The sequence below is a fragment of the Eretmochelys imbricata genome, chromosome 5, assembly GCF_965152235.1.
Source record: "Eretmochelys imbricata isolate rEreImb1 chromosome 5, rEreImb1.hap1, whole genome shotgun sequence".
NCBI lineage: Eukaryota > Metazoa > Chordata > Testudines > Cheloniidae > Eretmochelys > Eretmochelys imbricata.
In genome coordinates this window covers 110,304,765-110,325,463 of record NC_135576.1, presented here as the reverse complement: position 1 = coordinate 110,325,463, position 20,699 = coordinate 110,304,765, and the positions used below count along the sequence as shown (strand labels likewise).

General features: G+C 39.9%; 1 protein-coding gene across 1 annotated transcript in view; it reads right to left on the bottom strand.

Annotated features, from left to right (window-relative positions):
• Window positions 1-20,699, bottom strand: part of CNTLN (centlein) — a 282,411-nt gene that overhangs the window by 134,875 nt on the left and 126,837 nt on the right. The window contains exons 9-10 of the mRNA XM_077817689.1: window positions 14,550-14,723; window positions 4,997-5,122 (exon numbers count right to left, since the gene is read on the bottom strand). Coding sequence (XP_077673815.1) covers window positions 4,997-5,122; window positions 14,550-14,723 — 300 coding nt within the window. The remainder of the gene's footprint in view (window positions 1-4,996; window positions 5,123-14,549; window positions 14,724-20,699) is intronic.

Below are 20,699 nucleotides of genomic sequence, written 5' to 3'. Positions count from 1 at the left end.
ATGCCTTTGGCGGTGGGCTTCCAAAGCTGTATGTATTTGTTATATGCACATAGCAGTCTGGTGCATATTTTGCCATGGCTTAATGCACCCTTTGCAAAGTGCAAGTTGTCCAATGACTCGCAGCTTCATAAATTATGAATGACTCATTGCAGACTTTTGAATTCTGCATGGCCCAGAAGAGGATGGCAATAATGAGAGAATAGCAGGCTTGCTACTACTATGGGGTCAAGTGGGAGGGGCAGGAAAGCTACATTAGGGACCTTGGTTTCAGAATAGAAAACTGAAAAGAGGAAGCCAGAGTAAAAAGTCAACCTTTGTGGGGTTTGTAAGGTCCTCTGGAGTCACAGCTTACAAAGCCCACTTTAGACAAACTGCAAGGCCTGCAGGAATTGCTGTCATCAAGCAATTCTTCAATAATTTTTTTTTTTAATGTTTAACTTTCCTGGCATAAATCTTCATTTAATCTGGAATGAATAAGGTTGAAAGAATCCTCTACCACAGAATGATAGGAATTAGAGATAAAAATACCTTTCAATCATCTTTTCTATTCCCTACCAACGCAGGATTGTTCTCTACAGTATATTTTCTAGTGCTATGTATGCCCTTTGGATTTAAATGGGCCAAGTGATAGATAGGGTTTTCACAGCATCCACTGGGAGACTATTTCAAAGTATAATAAATCTGTCAACATTTTTCCTGATACTCAGTCTGCATTTTCCCACTTTTAATTTCATCCTATTACTCCTAGTTATACTCTCTAGTACTAACATAAGTAATTCCCCTTCTAATAGTTGTACAGTTACACTCCACCCCAGAAGGCCTGATTTTGCCACTCTTGTTTAGTCAGTCCCATTGCTTATGGTACTAGCCAGTGTGAGTAAGAATGGCAGAATCAGGCACTTAATCTTTCTTCATAAATCAGTTCTTACTGATTATTTGTGCAGCTTTTCACTGAGACAACTCCAATTTGTCATTATCTTCTGGTAATGAAGTGCCAAGAAGTGACAATATTTCAGAGACAGTCACTCCCACAGGCATATAGAGTGAGATTTTTACTTTTCCAATTCATTGTGCATATACAACCCCAAATTGCTTTTGGCCTTTTTTGCTGCCATATCATACTTCAAGCTTAATTCCTGTCTCCCATCACCCCACAGTTTCTTTCAGCATAATAAAAATATTTTGCACTACTACATCGTATTCCATATGAGGATCTCAAAGTACATTTGTGAATTAAGCTTCTGAACAACTCATTAAATATACAGATTAGTGACTTGCCTGAGGTCAAACAGGGAGTCTGCGACACAGCCGAGAACAGAGCCCAGATCTCCTCCTGATTTCCAATCAAGTGCCTTAATCATAAGACCATCCCTCCTCTCTTCTCTGCAGTACCTTACATTTTTCCAAGTTACATCTAATTTTTTCTTCTGCCCACAGTTCTAGTCTGTACACCGTGTCCCTTTGTATTATTTCTTTGTCCTCACATATGTCTATAATACCTATAAATTAATGTAATCTACAAATGTCATTAGCATGTTGCTCCCCCTCACCAGGTCATTACTTAGATGTTACATAAGAGTGAACGTAATAATTTTCCTATGCAAGCACACAAATGAATTTTGAGAATCGGATTATAAAATTTGTTACTAAAATCCAAATATATAATATCTACTGTTTCCTTCTTCCACTATCTTAGGCAGAAGAAAAGAATCTGAATTGCTTTTTCCATTTGGAGAGCTGGAGAGATATATACACCAGCAAACCATTTTAAGTGTTGACAAGGACTAAGATACAGTTCTTGTGGCATCCTCAGGCAAACTTGCATCCTTATCTCCAAGCGATCAACATTTAGTCTAAAAAATGGTGATACTTTATCTCTAAGAGAGGGGAATGTCACTACCTTCCTCCGATATGTTCAGGAGGAAGAGTAAAGACTACGTTTCTTTAATGGTAACTTCTTTGTTGGATGGCTGCTCAGATGCTGGAATCTATTCCTACAAAGGTGTTCAAGTACAAGAGTCATGAGAGCGATACATGTACTCAGATAGAAAGCAATGTGCCATGCCCATAAGGGTAAAGGGTCTTGGTCTGATCCTGGGAGAACCCGAAGATGAATTAAAAGGAAATTCTCTATACATTCCTAGTCTGACCTGGAGTACCAGGCAAGGATAAATGACTCCTGCATGTAAATAATGGCAATGTTAAGCACCTAACTGGCAATGTGCGCGACAAAAATCTCATTTCCATTGTAGGTACATTCAAATGTTTGTACGTACACATAGCTTTGAAAAGCTGACTTTTTTTTTTTTTTGCAAAATGAACATCGATTGTTATATTACACTTTTTAAATTTGGATTTTTCATCGGATTCTGTTATCATAAAGAATATAGGAACAACAATGTGGATTTAAACTGTAGCTAATGGTAGCTCAGTGGTTTGAGCATTGGCCTACTAAACCCAGGGTTGTGAGTTCAATCCTTGATAGGGGCCATTTAGGGATCTGGGGCAAAAATTGGGGATTGGTCCTGCTTTGAGCAGGGGGTTGGACTAGATGACCTCCTGAGGTCCCTTCCAACTGTGATGTTCTATGATAATGAACTTTAACATTTTAAAAATGGGTGATATTCAGTAATAAATAATTAATAAACAGGAAAAATGGATCAACACTACTGTAACACGCCTAAGCAAAGGATGACTCTAAGACCTACTGCTTGTAGAGGGAGGAACAGAAAAGAGCAGCCGGGGGGTCTGATTTGTTTTATAACTAATCAGAATGCTTCCTCTTGTCCCTTCCCCTGAACAGTCATAAGGGCATGAGAAAGCTAGTCTCTCACTTGCAGTGTTGAATCTAATGACAACGAAGGATGTTTTCCATGCCAATGGCAGTGACAATGTAGACTATGGTGCCGGAGCAATCTATTTTGATGGAGCAGCACCAGACAGTTCCAGTGGAAGGCTCAGCCCCAGTAAATGATTGCCACAGGAAGATCAATCAGGGGCACATCACTGAGGATGGTCCTGAGGACAGGGCAGTAGCATGCATCTCAGGTCACTTTAAAAAAGACCTGGCACTGAGAGAGACATTGAGACTTCAAGAGGAGTATTTAGTATGGTCCAGTTGATGGCTTAAGGAAGCCAAGTGTGACTGCAGTCTTGACTGTCTGTTCTTCCTCATGCAAAGAATGAAGGAGCAGCAAACTGAACACTGGGACACTACATAAGTTTCTCTCATGCACACGAAGCACCAAATGTGTTTGTCTCTCTCTGGAAAGATGGCTGAGCAGATTGCACCCCTTTTGCATCCTCTACAGGGTTCAGGACCAGACATAGCCTCAGGGTTGACATGAAGCAAGTGGCTACTTCAACTATACCATAACTAATTCTAACTAGCTAACAACAAGAAGATTAGCTAACTAGCTTGTGGACACAAGAGATTTTAGCTTTCTGTTTAGCTTTCTGCATCAGCAGTGAAGGAACTGAGGTGGCTGAGCACTCTCTTATATAGAGGGAACTGATGACATCATCCTAGTGCAAGAGCATTCCTGCACCTCCCAGCAGACCTGGTTTTGTTATACACTTTCACAACTCAATGCAAAACACAGCAAATAGCACAAGTGGGAATTTACAAAACTCAGGAGACTTCTATTTAAGATCCTGGAACTCCGAATACCAATACTGCTGGGCCTGGGCCAGAACAACAAGCATGACTGCAGTTTTGCCTAATCGTATTTTTATGACCACCAGTGTAACTGGTGAAAAAGAAAATAACAAACCTTTTCTCAGTCCAACAACAATGCATTTGTTATTGAGTTTCTGTTTATCCCTGCTCTGGAGATCTACCAACAGATAGTACGATCTCCTGAACGGAGACTACTTATACTGGTCCCATAGTATCTGACTTATAATTGTCTTCTACAACATTTTCTTTGCCAGCCACAGGGAGAGGAACAGAATGTGTTCACTGAGCCAAACACTAATCCCCTAGGGTCCCTGCCTTCTGACTGAGTATATGTCAGTGAATGTCTCCCTGCCTGTTGGTTTACACTCACTACTCACCCCCTTTTTCAGATCATTATGAAATAGGATAATCATATTGTGAATCATAACCTTTTCAATGATATCTTACATGACCCATCTTGCATAAAATACATCTTAGTTATGCCATAATTGTATCATAACAATATTACTATGAAGAATATGGGGGCACAATGCCACATCAACTATATCATGATCTTTTATACGTCTTATATTCCTAATTATCATTTCAACCAATTTACCAAGTACAGCTGTAAAGGCCTACAGGTCTGTAATTCCCTTAAATACACTTTTAAAATATAAGTACAATATTTGCTACCCTCTAGTCTCTGGTATAATAGCTGATTTTAATGAGAGTGTACATATTTTTATAACCGCATAACCACTTCATTCCTAAATTCTTTCAGAGCTTTTGGTATACTATCTGGACCAGGTGACTTATCTTTTTCCTTGATGGGTTTGTCTCAGCACCTCTTCTTATGATACCTGAATCTCTTATAGAACCTGACTTTTAACACCAGATAAAAGTAGGTGTCTCCCACAAATTCCTCCATGGTGAAAAGCTATGCAAAGAAATTACTTATTTAGCATCTCATCCATGTTCTTATCTGTCTTAATTGTTCCCTTTTTTATGTTCTGCTTCAACTTATTTCTAACACATTCTTCATGCTGCAACCTTCTAATCCTGAGCTATGAAAATCTGTCAAATCAATGTGAATTAGTGATGTAATATCTTCAATTTTAGAGTATTTGGGACCTCAGAAATATCAACACAAGATTCACTTTAGGAAGTTAAAAAATTAAGCACAAGGATTAATGAAGAACACCACTTTATGCTAACACAGTTACAGTCTATATAACAATGTGTGCATTCTATACTTTTAAAATGTATGTATATTTTTATATATCTACATCTACAAAAGCTTGTAGCTAAAGCGTTGAGGGTTATTTTAGTGTTCACCTTTAGCTGCAGTGTCTTCTCTAAGTTTTCAGTCTTCTTTTCAGCTATTTTAAGCTTCCTTAGCTCCTCTGACTCTCTAAAAGAGCTCTTTGGGGACAGAGACCTTGAACGTTTCACAGGTGGTTCCTGGAGAATAAAACAAGGACATGGTTGAACTAGTTGGAACACTGGATTATGAAAGACATGCAAAATTAAAGAACAAGTAATTTTGAATACTAATAATGAATTATAAAAAAAATCCTGCATGGAATACCAGAGAAATAACAAGCAGAATTACCACAGCGCTACCACTAAAGGTTTCTCTGTGACTTGTTAATGAGAATATTCATTTACATTTACATTGTTTCTTTCAGAATAATGATGTCCCATTAGGGAAGACTAAAGGGTTATAGACTCAAAAATGCAAGAAACCTCATTACAAAGGAGGGGATAGAGGCTGGTCTAATTGCTCTATAAGGGTCCAAGGTTACACTTGATAGGACAACCAGAAACAAGAGGGAAAGGATTTTTTCCCTTTGAAATAGTTTAACACACTGTGAAGTTGAAGGAACAATATGCTTGAGGAATATAAATACAACAGACAGTAGATCTTATACCATAATGACCATATGGTCATTAACTATAATGTGGCTAACAAGAGACAAGAATATGTGTTTATATTATGTACAGCTTCATATAGCAATCTGGAGAAAGAATATGTGAAAGTAACACTTAAGATGGGCAGCATTCTTGTTTTTACTATGTCATATGTCCTTATATAAAACAAATAAAGTCCCCTTCAGATTAGGAGTACTGATTTTCTGAATAACTTTGATTAAGGACAGTGAAACATTGAGCAGCAGCTTAATATCCATGAGGTAATCATTTTTAAACTCCATCACTATGAAATAGTCAGAATACAGGAACACCATTAGTGTTAGAGGTCAGTTTTTTAGCTCTCTTCATTAAAATTTGACATGTACTTTTATTAATCATTATTATTAAATTATTAATTATTAAAATTATTTAAACCACATGTAATCATATAACAACTTTGGACAAATAGTGGGGGGATGAGTCATTACAATTTTTATTTTTTGTAATAACTAAATGATATATAACAAGAAGAGCTTGGATAACATTCTCAGTTACCATACAACAGATCAGAATACTCTTTATTAATTCTTATGTATGTAAATGTCAGTGTTTTATCGGTCATATCAGTAATTTTATCTTAGCAAACAATATATAAACAAAAGCATTTGTAATACTGTCAAAATAGATAAAAAAACACTTTTCTGTGACCATGGAAAAGGGGAAACCACAGATACTGGCAATACACTACCCCATAAGCTTATCTTCCCAAATCCTGTTATACAAATTAAGAGACTCTTTTCATTTTCCTTTGGCCATTGTCTTGCAGTGGTAAGTTTAAAAAAAACACATGTTGTAGTTTGTGATTTTTCCTATAAATATCCATACAATTTTAAAGATAATAAAAACATCAGATTCTACATATTTATGGTTAATTTAAGTATTTTAAAGTTCCTTGCATTTGAAAGATGCCTAAATAAAAGAAATCAAAAACAGGAGAGCAGAACATGTGAAAAATTACAACTTTATTTGCTTCTTATGGCAGAAAGAATTCCACTATTATTGTATTAATCTATATAAAGCATTTAGATTCAACATATTGAAATTCCTAATCTGAAATTGTCATAACTCAGGGACAAGATCCCATACACTCCATGTGTTTTCAGAAGTTCTTATGCAAGCTGGAAAACAAACTGGAGATATAAGGAAGCTCATTGCATTAATGTTTAAAATACTTTTACAATGTGGTATATATTTAGTATGGTTACATGTTACCTAGGAGGAGGACAGATTTCTATGAAAAAGCAAGATCATTGGTCAATACTTTTTTTATATGAAATTTTGGTCAATATTTTCAAAAGTGACTAATTATTTTGTCTGCCTCACTCAATAAAGTGCTCAGTCTGAGACGCATTAAAGGGTCGAACATTTATGATTTTGCAAAATCAGGCTCCTTTAAGGTTTCTGAAGTTGGGCACTCAAAAACTGAAAACACTTACTTTTGAAAATCTTGGCCTTTGTGTTTATAGTCAATATACTAATCAAATTTCACACATACCAAACGCAAATCCATGTCTACCATAGTATCTAGTTACTACATACCTATATTTAGTGGTCTTACTAAGAACTTAAAATGTTATAAGTGTTACAGGACACCTTATTTTTCATGAGCAGCGAGTTAACTTCTTTCTTAAACTTCATATGTGTACAGAAGGCTGAGAAAAATCTGATTGTCCAGAAGCTTGGTACTAGAAGTCAAAGGGGAAGGTTACTTACGTTATAGACGTGTGGTTCTTATGGGTATTCATTGTGGGGGGGCATGAGCTTTGTGTGCCCAGGTCTGCAAATTCTTCAATAGCAATGTCCATTGGTCCACGTACCTGAGTCTCCTCATGTTCCCAACCGAGGGCTTGTGGAGCATCATGGACTGACCGCCCCTCCAGTTCCTACTCTACTGTGAATCCAAAGAGGACCCGAGCAGAAGGGAAGGAGAGCAGGTTGTGAATACCCATATGGACCATACATCTCCAAGAACTCCAGTTGCTATAAGCTTCCCCTCTTCGAGTGCTAGCTCCTCTCTGTATTCACTGTGGGTAATGCCCAAGATGTGCTCATTGAGGAGGAGGGTGCAAGGAGGTGTGTTGCACCATAGACTGAAGGATTGCTGAACCTAAAGAAGCATCTCCAACTGAAGATTGAATAAGACATAACATCTGGTAAAGGTGTGAATGCAGCCCAAAGTTGGAGATCTACAGATCTCTGAGATGGGAGCTCCTTGCAGGGAAGCCACTGAGGCCACATGGGCTCTAGTTGATTGGGCCCTGACAGTCTGAGGAGGAGCGGTTTTGTTTAAGATGGTAAAAAAGAGGTTGCAGATAGAAATCCACTTAGAGTATCTTTTGAAAAAGACAGCTTCTCTCTTCAATTTCAGTGGTAGTGGCAAATAATCTTGGAGCCTTCAAAAAGCGTCTTGTTCTGTGTAAGTAGAAGCAATATATCAGGAACTTCCTGTTCTGCTGGGTTTCAAAAAGGTATCTTGATGGGATATCTCACTGACGGAAGATGTAGTGCCCTTCTGACAGGTGGAACTCCCACTTGTGATCCCTGGGCAAATGTCTGCTGAGGCTGTCCGCCAGGGAATACATTGAGAATCCTCTTGTGAGGGGATCCCTGAAAAGGGACAGGGAGAGTGTTGTGTGGGGGAGGGGAGGGAGAGACAGGAACTCTCAAGTGTGGTCAGTCAATACGATGTCCAAGACCCATTTGTCCATAGTTATACGGTGCCACATTGGGAGAAAACAAGCCACCAAAGGGAATGGAGGTAACAGGTGGTATGAAGGCTAGTTGATGGCTCTCAGGCATCCTGTCAAAATGTTATTTTGGCAAGTGGCTGGGACTGAAGAGAGGAGTAGGATAGTGCTGTGTGCCTGTCATGCTGGACCCTCTATTGTTTTCTGGGGGATGGGTAGGTCTTTTGGTGGAAAGAGAGAGGCTGTGGGTGGTATCTAGAAGGACGAGGCCTGAAACGTTTTCTGTGGGAGTATGGATTTCTAAGGAGAAGACGGTAGTACAAGAGTAGTTGATGGGTGGGTGGGTGTGTGAAATGACATCTATTTTTTCACTAAAAAGATTGTTACCCTCAAAGGGAAGGTCCTCTACTGTTGCCTGAACCTCCTTGGGGAACCACAATGCCTGCAACCATGAGGCCTGTCTCATGACTCTGAGGTAGCCATGGAGTGTGACACTGTCTGATCGACTGACACTTGGAGGGAAAATATTGCTACCTCATATTTAGTGCAAAGGCATCCACATGATTTTGGAAGCCCTGTCAGGGCTGAAAACCACTTTGCTGGGTTGCCAGAAGGACCGCTGGTTCCAAGTAATTTTCTTCTTATGAGTAAGAGTCATCAGACTCTAGCGGTCGAGCCACAAGACCTGACTCCAATTGACCAGGGACAGGAACTGGAGAATAATGCACCGGTGGTGTCAGGCCTTGCACCTCACAGCTGGAGCTTGGGAGCAGTGAATGTTGACTTGACAGTGTCATGAAATCTGTCAGCACGATCGGATTTGAGAGGACCGTATAAATTGCCAGATCCTCAACAAAAATGTATCAAAGTCTTGCTGGAGGAGAGCTGGCTGATGTGTTAGGTATGGCCAGCATCACCTTGGGACCAGATTGGTACTGCCAGTGCATAAGGAGAATGGTCTCTTCTGCCTCTGTGTAGTGCTGGAACTGGTCCTGCCCTTTCAGTGTGCAGTTTTGCAGCACTGATAGGAATGTTATTACCAACACCTGCCTTTTTCTCTGAGTTCTGGATGCACCCATTTGGGGACATGGAGTCTCAGGCAGTGCTGGATGAAATAGGGAGGGAGACCTCTTTTTAGAGGATTTGTGGGGTGATTTATCCCTCTTCTTGCAAGAATGTTTACCCTTGCCTTCACTGTGTCTTCATTTCAGTCTTTGGGCTCGTAGGAGGACACTGAACTGGCTGATCCTGAAGCCAGAGAGATGCTACCAAGAGGTTCAGGTTGGGTAGAAGGGGATCAGGAAGGCCCAGGGTCTGAATAGGCCTCACTGAGAACTCCATAAGGTGTCTCCGAAGTCTGAACTCTTGAAGGTCCCTGGTACACAGTGGAAAAGCATGACAGAGGTCACATCTCAAGGCGATGTGGGAATACAGGCAGCTCTTGTACGGATCACTCATCAGGAATACCAAGAGGCAAGTGAGGCAGAGTTTGAAGCCTGGAACCTTGGGCATAACAGATGCCCCAAAAAGTGAGGGAGTGGAACAGGGGGAAAGCCCTCTCATCCCCAAACTAACTAAACTAAACAGTACAAAAAGTAACTACTAAAACCTAAAACAACGTACAGGATTAAAGATAAAGCAGGAACACTGGCAGTGAAGAGACACAGAAGGGTTCTGCGCTTGATCACAATTAGCAGAAAGAAATGAGACATGGTCGGTCTGTGCCACCCCTTATGCCCTCAGTTGGAAGCATGAGGAAATGCAGGTACCGACCAACGGACACTTCTGTTGAAGAATTTCCAGTCCAGGGTGCATGGAGCACACATGCTCCCACAGTGAATACCATAGGGACCAGCACTCAAAAAAGAATATCATGTTTCCTGTCCACAGACAAGGAGAACAAGGGAGGCTGGAGGTGGCCTGACCGATATCAGGCACAGCAGCACTGAGCTACCAGTCAGGACGAAGGGTGGAAAGAAGGTGAGACAGGACCAGAGAAGACCAAACTCCCTTGATGGCTAGATGGCAGAGGAGTCATGAAACTTTTTTCTGTTGCAACATAGGGTCACAGTATAGAAAAGGTAGAGAACTATCCCCGTTGATGACAGTGACACAAATAACGCCTAATGAGAAGTAGTGGAACTAGTAAGAACCGACTACTGAACATACTTCAGTTTGAATAAATTGTTGTCTGTTAAGTAATCTGATCAGAGATCTGTGGAGAGAACAGACTGGGTCTCGGCTTTTCAACTGCAGTCAGGTAATTCAAAGGCAGTCTTTGCCAGAAAACTGAAGTTTAATTTTCTAGCCAAGTTAAAGTAGGCTGTGTAGTAAAAGGTGCTGCAATGTGATTGCCTGGGGCTGCTGCAAAACTCAATTTGATTTCAAGGGGAGATGGCTTCTGTAATACCTTGCCTCACAACTGCAAACTTAGTTGCTTCTGCTGCCAGGTTTAGGCACTTTAATTTGCAAATCAATCCTCAAATTACACAGTATTTTAAACACATTTACATCAAAACTATATATATACACAGATTTGGTTGCTTTAAACATTTAAAAAAACCCTATTTGGAACAAAAAAAAATTAGTCTGTTTTTTTTGTGGGGGAGAGGGGAAGATAGATCAGCCTGAATGAAGAGAGAGCAATGCTGAAAGCTTTCATGGAAGTAGTCTTAAAGAACAACCACAGAAAAATATGCTAAGTAATGTGAGAAACAGACATAATTTCACTTTCCACTATTAATGGAAAGATAAATATCTATGGGTTTTATGACAGAAAGATGAAAGATTTTGTGTAACTTGTATGGGAAGTTTTTTTATATGGATAGTCTTCTAACTGGGTGAGCAACTTTAAGAACTGATTCTCTATACATGAGACCTCTCTGCAAATCACATGAAATACATGCAGCACAAAGTGCCACTTTTTCCACAAGAATCTTGTACGACGAGTTTACTCCATAAATCGTAACATGGGAAAAACCAAAACTTTACCAGGTTTTTTAATAATGAATGGAACTATTAAAGATCTTAAAGTTAAGCACATACTTTGCTGGATCAAGGTGCTTTGGTGAATTGGGCCTAAATCTCATTAGATGAAGGTAACTTGGCCTTCTGGCTGATGCCTTGGGCAACTGTGAGCTAATTCTGATATATCCATCAGAATGGGTTGCCACTAAGGTCAGAGCACTAAAGATATAATTTGATGTCACCTATTGGAAACATTGCAAAAACTGAGTCAGGGGCTCATGTAGGCCAAGTTAGGGGTGTTTGTAAAGAGAGCAAGGAAGGTATATTTGTGGGAATATTGTATTTCATGGTGAATTTTATAACCACTGTGACTGAATTCTCACTTACTTTTCAAGAAGAGGAATGAGGATTTCTTATTGCTTACTGCTTTGTAAAAGCTAGCAAGGGGCTGTACTGGAAAGTATAGCAATGAAAGACAATCTTGGTCTGCATGTCCAAATCCATATCACAGGGATGACAAGACAAATGACAGAGAATATGCAAATTTAACATTTAAACATAGCTTTTGCTGAAATACTGTTCTCACTGTCCTATAGTGCTGAAAGATGTATTATGTGAATGTCTACAGTTGACATCATCAAAACAAGCTCATACATTCATTCAGACACACCAAAGTCTCACACACTAAAAACAAAAATTAGAAGCTCTGCACAGCAGTCCAAAAGAGAAGAACAAGAAGAATGCAGAGAAATTATTTTGTTCAATGACTTGATTTTAATATACCTGAAAGAGACAACATCCCCAAAATTGGGACAATCATATTTTGGACAAACAAATTTAAAATTTTAGCTTCCTGTGAACAAGTGATCTGAAAATAAGTATTTTCCAAGCATAATGTACAGTATGGAATACTGAGGAAGAGCTGACCACTGAAGATCCTGTAACTTAGGGTATGTCTACACTACGAAATTAGGTCGAATTTATAGAACTCGGTTTTTTAGAAATCGGTTTTATATATTCGAGTGTGTGTGTCCCCACAGAAAATGCTCTAAGTGCATTAAGTGCATTAACTCGGCGGAGTGCTTCCACAGTACCAAGGCTAGAGTCGACTTCTGGAGCATTGCACTGTGGGTAGCTATCCCACAGTTCCCGCAGTCTCCGCTGCCCATTGGAATTCTGGGTTGAGATCCCAATGCCTGATGGGGCTAAAACATTGTCGCGGGTGGTTCTGGGTACATATCGTCAGGCCCCCGTTCCCTCCCTCCCTCCGTGAAAGCAAGGGCAGAAATCGTTTCGCGCCTTTTTTCCTGAGTTACCTGTGCAGACGCCATACCACGGCAAGCATGGAGCCCGCTCAGCTCACTGTCACCGTATGTCTCCTGGGTGCTGGCAGATGCAGTACTGCATTGCTACACAGCAGCATCAACCCCTTGCCTTGTGGCAGCAGATGGTGCAATAGGACTGTTAGCCGTCATTGTCATATCCGAGGTGCTCCTGGTCGCCTGTGCGAGGTCGATCAGGAGCGCCTGGGCAGACATGGGTGCAGGGACTAAATTTGGAGTGACTTGATCAGGTCATTCTCTTTAGTCCTGCAGTCAGTCCTATTGAACCATCTTATGGTGAGCAGGCAGGTGATACGGATTGCTAGCAGTCCTATTGCATCATCTTCTGCCAGGCAGGCAAGAGATGAGGATGGCTAGCAGTCCTATTGTACCATCTTCTGCCGAGCAGCCATGAGATGTGGATGGCATGCAGTCCTTCTGCACTGTCTGCTGCCAGCCAAAGATGTAAAAGATAGATGGAGTATATCAAAACAAGAAATAGACCAGATTTGTTTTGTACTCATTTGCAAACCTCCCCCCCGCACACACCCCCCAATCTAGGGAACTCATTCCTCTAGGTCACACTGCAGTCACTCACAGAGAAGGTGCAGCGAGGTAAATCTAGCCATGTATCAATCAGAGGCCAGACTAACCTCCTTGTTCCAATAAGAACAATAACTTAGGTGCACCATTTCTTATTGGAACCCTCCGTGAAGTCCTGCCTGAAATACTCCTTGATGTAAAGCCACCCCCTTTGTTGATTTTAACTCCCTGTAAGCCAACCCTGTAAACTGTGTCGTCAGTCGCCCCTCCCTGCGTCAGAGCAATGGCAAACAATCATGCATCTGAGTTGAGAGTGCTGTCCAGAGCAGTCACAATGGAGCACTCTGGGATAGCTCCCGGAGGCCAATACCATCGAATTGTGTCCACAGTACCCCAAATTTGACCCGGCAAGGCCGATTTAAGCGCTAATCCACTTGTCAGGGGTGGAGTAAGGAAATCGATTTTAAGAGCCCTTTAAGTCGAAATAAAGGGCTTCATCGCGTGGACGGGTGCAGGTTTACATCGATTTAACGCTGCTAAATTCGACCTAAAGTCCTAGTGTAGACCAGGGCGTAGAATACTAGCTACTTGGTAGTCTTCATAAGGGAACATCTTTGAGAAAGCAGAATGCCACCCCACTTTATTACTGACTGAATTGTAAGCTAGAAACAGGGGGGTTTCTGTGAGTTCCCATGTGACATAAATGCCTTTCACCCCGTGTGCTCTATAAAACCTCAAGAACAAAATCTTAGAAAAGGAAGTTGCTGACTAGTTTACATTAATACCATAAAGGAATATTTAACCATTAGAATTATTTTAATATCTATTTTATTAATAAGTAATAATGACTTTAAATAGAAGAAGGAACATAATTATAAATAAAACAACAAATGATCTGGAAAGATGCAATCTAGTACTTTACAAAATAAAAGCTATCTGGACTATAAACTGAAGGAGTTCTAGTTTTAGTACTTTGTATAAAATAAAACCACTTCATATTTAAAAATTCAGAGGCATCATTTTGCTTTATTTACAAACTCTTATAAAATAAAAATTCTTATTACTTATATTTCCATAGAAAGGAAAGAAGGGTATCCTAGCAAACAGAATGAAATACTTAATATTCATTTTAAGAAACTTGCAAAGAATTTGGCCATTAAATAATTTAATTATATTAAGAATCCTTTATTCTGTGTTAATAAGGTAAAAATTTCTACTCCCTGAAGTTATTTTAGCAAGTCTTTGGCAGATAATACAAACACCCTTCAAACAAGCTTCCAGAATTATAAGCAGCATGGACAGTTATTAAAACAGTTGTTATCTGAACCCCTGAGCAAAAATGTTTGGCTTTGCCAGCCTCATTTTGACATAACAATACAAGACAATAAACTAACCTACCTTGTGCTTTCTTTCAGACTTTACGTTTTTGCTTTCAAGGATGTCTGTGCTGCAAAAGCTATGCTCTGCTAGATTAAGATTTGCTGTTTTCAATTTTTCTTGCAAAAACTGTATTTCAAATTTCTGTGATGCTATAAGACACTCTAGCTCATTTAAAGAAGGTTGTTGAAATTCCTAGAAAATAATAGCACATGTTTAATTAGTAACATTAAAAACCATAGAATTGTAATAAGAAAATTTAGACAAAGCTACCTTCAGAAACAAGATCATCTACATCATGAATCTGTGCAAGCTGTAAAAGCTTCCCTCCTTGGGAATCCAAGGTGTAGTGATCTATCAAAAACAACTCCTTAAGATCTAAGCAAATGTATTTTCACAACGTCACACTTTTTTAAAATCAGGAGAAAACATTAAACAATTCGTTTATAATGATTTACAATGTCTGTCTCCATGCAAACATTAAAGCAAGTTGGTGAAAAACAACTACTGCAGTCATTTTAACTCCTACATGAAAAAAGTCAGGATTTCTTGACAAAAAGCTTTAACTCCAAAAATCATTAGTGCTAAAAATTAAGATCCCAAGCCTCTTGGTATCAATAATTACAAAACTAGAAGATGAACAGCAGTGGCAATGTTACTCTCAGCACTACTTTTGTAATTATTTTAGAGTGCCCAAAAGCGTAGCAGATGCCTCGCAAAAATACGTAAAGACACAGCCCCGACCTGTGGAGCTCGTAATGTAAATTCAGGCGATACAAATAATGAGGGTCAAATTTAACAAAAAAGATGGAAGAGAAGAAATACAAAAGAGAAGAGGAAGAGAAGGTTAATGACACTGGATCAAACTGTTACTCAGTAATTCATGTACACATTTTCATGGTGCCACTGGATTAGATTTTTCAAAATTTTTAATTTATTAACTCATTTTATAAAGATTCCTTGGCATAATATAATAAGGCCAAATTCTTCTCACCCTGGGCCTGATTCAAAATCCATTGAAATCACTAGAAAGATTTGCATGGACTTCAGTCACCTTCAGATCAGGCTTCTGACGTACAAAAGTACCATCATTTACTTTAAGGGGACTACTCATTTCCATAAGGAAAGGAAGTTGCTGGAATACCTATTAACACTTATTATTTCTTCATCCAAATATACACATCAGATGATCTGGCCAAAAAAAATCCAAAAAAACAAAACTGTGCTGCAAGAAACCATTTCTTTAAGTTTGCTGGACAGTTTCCACATAAAAGCATATCGTCAGACACATAGCAAAGTCTGAGCAAAAGGGCTTTGCTCACAAGTGAATACACTAAAGATGCAGCAGAATTAAAGAATAGGATAGTGGACATAGACACATGATTCCTTGCGTTGCAACTTTTTGCCCATAAGCACTATGAATTCATAGTTCCTGCAAGTAAACATAAAACCAGAAATATCAAGCACTAATTTTGTTAACATAATAAATAAGGTCACTCCTCAGCCAGACACAGAGAGAAGAGTTGGAGACTCTTCAGCGTGAGGGAACAAAAATGGTCAACACTCTTATTGGCACAGTTCGTTTAACAATCTCTATTGCACTCTATAAGCTATTTGAGACTGTATGTGGTTGCAGATAGATGAACACTTCCTCTCCCCCATTTCTGATCCCGAGGGACACTAGAAGGCAAGCCTACAACGACTGGGAGATCATAAACAAAAAAATGAAAAAGCGAGGAGAAAGTGACAGGACTGGTATTTGGTTTGCCAATCACAGAAAGGAGGATTTCTATGAAGGTAGGATTCTTCACTTTACAATTAGACAGAGCTTCTACACTACACACAGGTGAAAATAACCCAGAAGAGAAGAGTAAAGCCAAGGAATAAAGGGTCTTTGCTGTTTTTCATTTAAGTAATATACTTTAGGATGTTAGATTTTATGGAGCTTTTCAATCAAGTTTGTGTATATAAAATTATCAAAAAAGGTTCAATACAAAATAACGTCCTCTTTTTCATTCTAATAAACATGCACTCGTGCCCATGCCCATAGATATTAGATTGAATAAAAGTTGTTTGCTGTTAAATTTTGCACTACATGTAAATGATACATCCATTAGATATAAAACAGTTCCTTGCCAGCTTGCGAAAAGGGAGTGGACTCTCCAAACTCAAGGTACGTCTACACTTACCAGCCGTGTGCAGAGTACAGAAACTGCACACCCAGCTAGCACAGTTTTAAATAGCAGTGCAGACGGTAGGACACGGCTTAGGCGAGTAAGTGCCCTATATGACTAAAGCCCCAGGGCAAAGAATCTATGCAGCTTTCTACATGTCCAAGCAGTGCTTACCACATCTGCAGTGTAGTGCCCTCTGCCTCCCCATTGCTGGAGCATTTCTATGCTGCAGTGAAAGTCATGATGGGGCTTAAGCAGTCAGACCTAGTGGTCAGAGCAGGAGTCAAAATCAGGAACCTGAGCCAAGAATCAGAGTTGTGAGTCAGGCAAAGTGTCAGAGCTGGAGTCAGGAGAAAGGATCAGGAACCACGCAGGAACACATCAGAAAGCAAAGCTCATGAGTCAAGTGAGAATGCAAGGTCCAAAGAAGCAGCCAGTCAATAATTCATCCAGTTGCACAAACAAATCCCTGTGCTTCCTTCTAGCTTCAATAGCACAGCCAGACCAATCAGAGGGGTCAGGCGCTCTGCCAGTCAGGACTCTCATGGGCAGTGCCTCTGGTGGGGCTCGGGTTCCATTAGCAACTCAACCAGTCATTAATTAGAAGCTGATGGATGGCAGCTGGAACATGACGGGTGCTTGAGTTCACATGGAACTGGGATCAAGATCCATGGATCCTCACAGGGAAAGGCTCCAGCAGCTCCCCCTGGCAGAGCCTTTTCTTGAAACAGTGAAAGGCTCCAGCAGTGGGGAGCTGCCAGAATCTTTTACTGCATATGTAGCTACACATACTGCAGTGGCAAGTGTGGACACAGCCTGCCTTTCACCGCACTGTGCAGCTACACATGTACTCTACACACAACGGTGTAAGTGTACACATAGGCTCAGTTATGACTATTTTAATTCAGGGCTATATTTTATTATTTCCATGAAATATAACTTTTTCAAAAAACCCTCCAAGACATTTATACTGAACTTGAACCAGTAGGATTACAGTATCCAACTAAACTTAAGTCCTCCTGTACGGTATAATTATTGGCTGGTTACTGTATTTCTGCTGTCAAATTTCCCCAGTCACCAATGAGATATGCATAAGTGTTATGAAATGAAAATAAACTTAAGAACCAGAAAATGGTTCCCTACCCTGAAGTCAATGGCAAAACTCTCGCTGACTTCAGTGAGCCCAGGATTTCGCTCAACAAATTTTTCTTCTGTTTATCTCTCTTTTTCTCTAACTGTAAGAGTTGTGCAAAAATGAACATGCAGGGGTACTCATTGGAAATAATTCTACTAAATGCATATTTTCTTGTTATCTCATTTGTACACACACACACAAATATACATATTTCTCTGGGTTTTTATTTTATCAAAAACTTTTGAAGGGTCTGTGTTCTTAAAGTTATGCAGTAGATTACCATTACCTGTGTAGAATTTACTGTATATTTCATAGGTATGAAGTCTTCAGAACCTACTGTATATTTTATAGGTATTGCTCTTTCTGTGGTTTCAGGAACTCTGAGAACTCACACCTTATTCTGAAGATATTTATTTTCAAGACCGAGATTCTCTCTAATGAATGTAGTGGTTTTTTTAAGACATTGTGTGTTACCTTCCAGTATTTTAACCTTTTCTTTACCACCTGATATACACTTTTCTATGTTTACCAGTCTGGTAACAGTTTTTTACTTGAGTTCAAAAGGACTTCTGAATTTCATGAGTTTTTAGATTTAAAATTAGACATTTTCCAAGCTATACAAATTTAATCAAAGCTATCTCAAAGTTCAGCTGTATTCAGAGTTGGTGATATGGCTCAGATGCATATCCATTTCACATTGCATTAATGTAATTTTGTGTACTAAATTTCCTTGGCTAGGAGAAAAAAAATAGTGAAAAACTAATTCTGAAGTGAAGGGGTTTACTTTTGTGCTAGCCAGGCTTTTCTTCTAACAGAAAATAACCGACTAAAGAAATACTATTCCAGGATTTGTAGATCTTGAAAGACAGAGTGAAATTGTCAGACCCATAGTGAGGAGTGGTCACTGCCCTTTTTCAGCACTAGCAAACCTCTTTAGTTGTTAAGCTTTTCATCTGCACTCTTGTTTGGGTGCTGCAATACAAATGAAAAATAATAATGGAAATGTTAAAATTAAACTGACAGAAATTGCAGATTATTCACTGCATCCTGACATTAAAAAATGGACATGACCTTAAGTAGGAGTGGTGCTGCAGTTCAGGACTTAGGAAAGTAATCAAGTCTCAAATCCTGCACCCACACAGTCCAATCCAGAATGTGTACTAAGGAGATCTGCAAAGACTGCAAAGAAAAAAAGCCTTACGACATACTAAGGAGCAGCAGTGGAGCTCCTCTACAACTGCTAATGCAGAATCCCTGCTGTAGTAAACCTATTTCCCACTAGCTGGAATTCTAAGTCTCCACAAGGATGAGAGAGAATTATCAGTAGCTCCATAAAATTTCAATTCCTTCAAGTTTGTCCCCAAATCCTAAGGTTGCATTCAAAGTCCCTGTACAGTTATACTCCTACACAGTTGCACACACACACAGATTGAGTACACATTATAAGCAGGCTCTCAGAACTGCCAAAGGTCAAGCATCTCACCTTGGACATTTAGCAATCCTGTCACACCTCCTCACAGCCCTGCTGGAATGTAATGTACCCATCAGGGCAGCAGGGATTTTCTTGTAGTTTTTCCACCAGTTACCAGGGACCACAACGATGGAAGAATAGGAGGCAGCCAAGCTGACTCTCCCACTTCTCCTCTTGCTGGATGGATCCAAGTGAGCATGGAGTAGCTGGGATCAAAAAGGTGACCGCTGTGTATCCCAGAGGCAAGTGACATAAGGTGTCAAAGACTGGCAGAGACTAGGAGTAAGACAGGGACAGAAAGAATGGTCAGAGAGTGAGAGCAGGACATGTGCCTGGGGGGAGGCGAGGGGGGGCTGGCAGACAATATGGGGACAAGGGCTGAAAGATGGATGCAGAGAAGGACAGAGGCTAAAGTGGGTTGGGGCAAAGATGCGGATATTGATCCAGGATTTTCAAACCCCACCTGCAGGTTGACTTGCCCAAAATCCCCAGCTCCCCCTTGCCCAGATACTGTCCCTTTCACTTCAGTCTGCCCTAGCTCCCACTTCTCCTCTTCCCCCTCATTTTCTCAAGCCCACCTCACTGTTACCTTGGCTCCCCAAGCTGCCCCTAGCTCTTCCAGCCCTCACCCACTCCTGAGAGATTTAGGACGATAGGGTGGTACCTGCTCATACTGTGTGGAGCATGGGTGGGAGAACATCCTGAGGAGGAAATAGTGATTCGCTCTGAGCAGCAATAAATGTTAGGTACACAATGTACCACAAAGCCCACATTCAGTAAATCTGTAAGTTAATTTTGCTGTCAGTCATCAACGATGAGATCTTTTGTTTAGTAAAGATCAATTAAAATCATATGCTCTTGTACTGCAATACGACCATAATTCATTTATGTTATGTTCACATACTAACATGAGCTGTAGCTCACGAAAGCTCATGCTCAAATAAATTGGTTAGTCTCTAAGGTGCCACAAGTACTCCTTTTCTTTTTGTGAATACAGACTAACACGGCTGTTACTCTGAAACATGTATAAATTGTAATTCATTGCAAAAGGCTGTTTAAATTTTAAAGAAATAAAGTGAAGAAACTTCTTATTTATACAAACCAGATTTTATCTCATTTCTCACATGCATGTCAAATTCAGACTCTCTCTGTCAATACAGCTGAATACAACTGAAGCTCAGAGCAGAGATCTATTTATTATATCCAGTATACTGTATAACTACAAAAGAATTAGGGACATGTTGTAGCTGGCCCTGTATAGGTGCACTAAATGGGATGGGAAGAGTACAAGGAACCTTCCCACCGCATCATGCCCACACTAGGACCATCCACAACCTGGCTAGGAAGTGAATCCACTGCCTGTCCTATTACTTCCCAAATAGGGTTTACAG